The 5257-nt window shown below is 40.8% G+C and overlaps 1 protein-coding gene across 1 annotated transcript; it reads right to left on the bottom strand.

Annotated features, from left to right (window-relative positions):
- Window positions 1-2120: 2120 nt before the first annotated feature.
- On the bottom strand, window positions 2121-4759 carry LOC125235262 (hornerin-like). Its single transcript, XM_048141760.1, has 2 exons — window positions 4642-4759; window positions 2121-3918 (listed from the first exon to the last, which is right to left on the bottom strand). The coding sequence occupies exons 1-2, from the start codon at window positions 4651-4653 to the stop codon at window positions 2284-2286; spliced, it is 1647 nt and encodes a 548-aa protein (XP_047997717.1). The 5' UTR covers window positions 4654-4759; the 3' UTR covers window positions 2121-2283.
- Between the last annotated feature and the right edge of the window lie 498 nt (window positions 4760-5257).

The following is a 5257-nucleotide window of genomic DNA, read 5'->3' as shown; positions in this document are numbered from 1 at the left end:
ATGGCGTACATTGAAGCTAATATTTATTTTGTATGAAAAATTAAAAATTTAAAGACTTCATAATTCACTGAACAAATGTTGATCAGTATAAGGAGAATAGAATAGCCTACATTTCAATTCTTCGCCTTTGTTACAGGCCCCACTCTGTATATATATATTATATAGGCAGGAATAACCTGTTTAAATCTTTCGGGTTATTCAGGCCCACGGTGTATAGTGGCGCGACAGAGATAGATAGCGTTACGATCGCCACATAACGTCACCGAATGTCACTTTGGCTAGGAGGCAAGAGTCTTCCTCAAAATATTTCGTCTTCACACTTGGCTTTTATAACAACACTGTTAAAGTGAATTTTCTCATGTCGAGCATAAGTCATTAACTCATTATTCGGTAATAGCATAATTTGTAGTTACGACCTTCTTAGTTTATAATGGACAATGGTCAGCTGTTAGGTAACGCGATGTTTTAGCTGCATCTCATTGTGAGAGCAATGCAACCGTTACTATTTTCTTTTTTATGGATGCCGTTCCACTTTATTACCAGTCCTATTCATCTAAGACCCACTTGCACCAAACACTTAATCAGGGTTAGTGGGCTGTCATCTGTCAAATTCCATGTAAAATGGTGGGTTAACCCTCCATTTTCGTTGGTGCAAGTGGCCCTAAGCAGTCTAAGCTTTACTTCCGAATAAATTACGTTCCGGTTAAAATACGAAACGCTTAACTTATTTCTACAATATTGATATCCTTTTGGTCATTTGATATTGTTTCTAAACCTAACTAACCGAAATAGGCCAATGGTCTGGCCTCCTTGGCGTTATAAAAAAAAGTATGTTTTTGGTGACAAAATATTGTTTTGTACTTAAGAGTAAAATGTACCGGCAGAATATTTCCGACCGAGTTGAACAATATATATAATAGAATATATTCTATAGACAATATGGGTCATTATTTCCAAAGTTGTCCACCCCACTTTTTTTGTAACATGGGTATTTTTTACGCGACTCATACTCAGAATCGCGAGGTCTTCCGATCCTGATAGGAGAAAGAAAAATGTCCCAAGATTTCCATACATTTTTCAAACCTTCCATTCCGTTACCGCCATACAAAATGTATAAAAAAATGGTAACGGAATGGGAAAAAACCTGTCGGGACAAGTCGTCTGTATGTTTTTTTTTTTTTTTTTTTATGTTTGTTCCTCGAATCTCCGTATATGATGGGATCCTGGAGAAATCGAGGGAACTCCTCGAATCTGAAAGGCATACATATGGTGATTTTGTGTTTTTAAAGGAACACTTTTTTCCCCTATTAGTATTGAAAAAGCTCACGATTCTGAGTGGAAACCACATAAAAATTTCCAAATCCAAAAAAAAATGGGATGGACCACTTTGAAAAATTGGCCCATATACGTACCTAACCTACGTTATGTTGAGGAATTCAAATCTACCCTAAACATTCTTTTGGACCTGATCATTATGACTAACTCAGTGAGTAACTCAGGCTTGTGAAATCCATCCATATCTTAAGAGTAAAATGAAGATCTCGCCCAACACCCAAGTAAGGTTAGAAAACTGCAAGAGCCAGCTATCTATTTATAATATTCTTTACTTTCCTACGAGTGAAATTGTTAGAACGCCGTCGATTATACAAGCCGGAATATCATGTTTTCGCGTCATACATATCTCGTATACATATTACGGTTGAAGCCCATGTGTTTTGATAGCAACCTCACGAGATAGTAGTCAATCAACGATTTTATGTAAAGTACTTCGAAACTTACATTGGTATCGGTTTTTTTTTAATTAAATTAATTTGTTTACTTATTACAAATACATATAAAGAACACAAATAAAATTAAACACTTTTTTCAACAAATTTATTAAAAACAATAACAATTTTCGGTCAATCTTTAATAAATAAGCTACGCTATATTAACTTATAATAATATTTACATTTCTGAGTTGACCATTTGAAAACAAACTAACGGATGTTTTGCTGCAGTTGACGCAATCAAAATCGAGGCGATATTATATATGACAGGTAACTAGTAACATAATTATGTGGTTGGTGCTAAAAAGAAAGCATGTACCCAAAACACGTCAAGCGCTTGACGTGCAGTGACGTGCGGACACCCGCACTGGTCGTAACAAGTAAGTAATTAGCGGAACAAATACCATACCAATGAAAACGATTTCTCTGGGCAACAGGCCCTACATCACAGAACACGCGCAAACTCACACAATCTCACTATTTACAAAAATCCCTCCAAAGAGATCCGATTTACCTACTGAGGCATGGCTTTTAATTCCTCGCTATATTTTATAGTGTTATAAGTATTCTCACTATAGGCACCTTGAAGAGGATCTTTAGGAGATCCGTACAGTGAGCTAAGGCTGCTATATCCACCAGTGCTAAATTTGGGGTAAGATTTTAAGGAGCTGCTGCTGCTTGAGGGGGATCTATACGACGAGCTACCGGCTCCGAAGTTGTAGGATGGTTGAGACTTGTAGTACTGAGGGCTGTGAGAGGACGCGGAATGAACTGAGTTAGGAATACCGTAATTAGTAGCAGGTGGTGCATAGAGACCGGAAGAATGTGAGGACAGAGATCCGAAGCTGTCTTTAGCTGGAAGGTAAGCATTAGAAATGTACTTAGATGAGCCGCCGCCAAAACCGCCATGAGATCCTCCAAAACTCGCCCCGAGTCCGCCTGATCCTAGAGATAAAGCACCGTGACTACCATGACCTCCGGAGGAGAGAGAAAGGCCCCCAGAACCTAGTGAAATACCATGACCACCAGAACTTAGAGAATGACCACCGAGACTTCCGGAACTCAAAGAGTGTCCACCGAAGCTACTGGATCCAAGAGAATGACCACCGAGGCTGTTTGATCCTAATGAGTGTCCGCTAAGACTGGAGCCCAGAGAATGACCGGAGCCCAAACTGATGCCATGGCTCGCAGAACCAAGAGAAAGGGCACCATGGCTTCCAGATAGAGAAGGGGCACTGCTGTAAGAAGGCGTGCCATAGGAACCTGATAGAGCTGGAATACCGTGGCTTGGGTCAGCTTGAACTGAAGAGCCTATGTACGCTGAAGGTTTAAAAGTGTTCTTTCCAGAGGGCGCGTAGCTGTTTCCGAAAGATTTGTAAGGGCCACTTAAAGAGTGTCCACCACTAAGAGATTCACCAATAGATCCAGAGCCACCAGAGAAATATTGGGCAGCACTACCTAAACTATGTCCACCGAAGGAGTGGCCAGCATTGGGAGCAGCGTAGTTGAAGGAAGGGGCGTTCGTTTGTTTAGCTTCTGAAGGATTGAACAAGACAGGGCCTGTAGAACTGTAGGAACCGAGACCTTTTGTACCGGCGGCGTACGAAGGTATGCTGGGTTGAGGTTGCTGTTCAGCAATACTGTATTGTTGTTTAGGTGCCGAGAATGTATACTGTGGGACAGCTTGCTCTTGGAAATTGTAGCCGTCATGACCCTCCGATTGGATCGAGCCTCCATAGTTTTCCGGTGTCTGCAGGCTCAAAGCACCCGAGTTCAATTGATGCTGAAGCTGGCTCATCAACTGATTAAGGTCGGTTCCTACTAGACCACCATGACTTGGCTGAAGTGTGATAGGTGCGAGCTGGATGGTCGCGTGGCCACTGGCTGGCAAGCTCTCGGCTGGGAGTGAATGAGCTCCACTAAATCCTTGTCCTTCATAGCTGGAGAAGCCAGGTTTAGCTCCACCGACGCTGTAGCCGGCCCCAATGCTGATAGAGCTGGCGCCTTCGTTGCTCAGCGACGGAGCCTGGTAACTGTGTGACCCTGAAGGATATCCGACTGCCGCTTCTCTCTTGTCTTTCGCTTCGTCCACCATCTGTTCTTTTTTAGCCCAGGATGTCGTAATGCTCAGCAGAGCGACTAACGGAATCTGAAATGTGCAAAAACTGTCATTAGCATAGTTAAGCAGCATCATTTATTATTCTTTCTTACAAACGTAAAAAATATTTCCGCGAGAGCGATTAACGCATGACGGCATTTTGTGCGCACGCTCATCCGACTTATGTAATTAATACAAATCTAATTTTCACTTTCGTTAATGCAAACAAGGGAAACCTGAAACGAGTTTTAGAATAAAAACAAAACCGCTACTTTATTGCCCGTGCCCGCGCGGCCCGCATGACATTTCCAACAGATTAAACTTCTATAGTAATAAATTTTAATTTCACTTTTACCACTTTTACTTGAGGTTTTAGAATCACATATTATAATTGTTATAATTCCTTTCTATGCACAACACGCACTCATTCTTGCGAATATAATTTTATAGTAATTAATTAACGAATACAATGAGCAATTTGACGTATACAATTTGTAGAGTTAATTTACTTTAATTATACTAATAATCTCCGATGATTTTTTTACATTTTAAACACGGGATACCGCGTTATATTTTGACAAAATTTCCACTGAATACATGAAACTTTAATCACAATTATTTGACGTTTCGAACGTTCGTCGTCGCTGAATCGGTCAAGTCCTGGTTAACTTTATATTAATTAAAATCCTCGGTGTGAAACTGTTTAAAACACTGCATTAGAAACTCCAGGGCTCATCTCCAGAGACACTTAAATTTCACTGATCACACACTCACCGTGAATTTCATTCTGTTTGTTTATTATGCTCGATGCGTGTTGGAAACTAAATCACTGGGCACACACGCGGTATCGGACGGCCGGATGGGACAACCGCCGAATTCGTAATGTCAAAGCATCGTGTTTTCAACGAATTTATAAGAGAGGTACGCGCACCCGGCGCGGGCGCAGCGCGTAGCGCAGGCTGCGAGGGTAAAAGTAGCGACCCTTTCACTGGCTGAAGGAATGGGAGCTTCGGAACCCAATGAGGTAACCCGGCCGGAAGTTGCGTCACAAGTGATCGCAATTTCGGTGCGCTTATTGGGACAGGTGTCGTTCACGATGCAGTAATACTGGAGTTTACCCTAGTAAATGCATGTTTTTCAGTATCAGAATCATTTATTCGTTATATAATCCACAAGTACTAAATAACAAGAGAACGTAAACATGAAGATATATTTGTTTTTAATTAATTAATATTAATTATAGAAAATGGCCAAAATGAAAGGGGAGCAAAGTGTAAATGTCAAGTTACTAGGTCAAGTGGGGTATCGTTAGAAATCCGATCCGATATCGTGTCGGACATATCAAAACTAATTTATTCCGACATCCGATAATTCATATCAAAAGTATTTT

This window comes from Leguminivora glycinivorella, chromosome 17 (assembly GCF_023078275.1).
Source record: "Leguminivora glycinivorella isolate SPB_JAAS2020 chromosome 17, LegGlyc_1.1, whole genome shotgun sequence".
NCBI lineage: Eukaryota > Metazoa > Arthropoda > Insecta > Lepidoptera > Tortricidae > Leguminivora > Leguminivora glycinivorella.
This window is presented reverse-complemented; position numbering and strand designations above follow the sequence as displayed.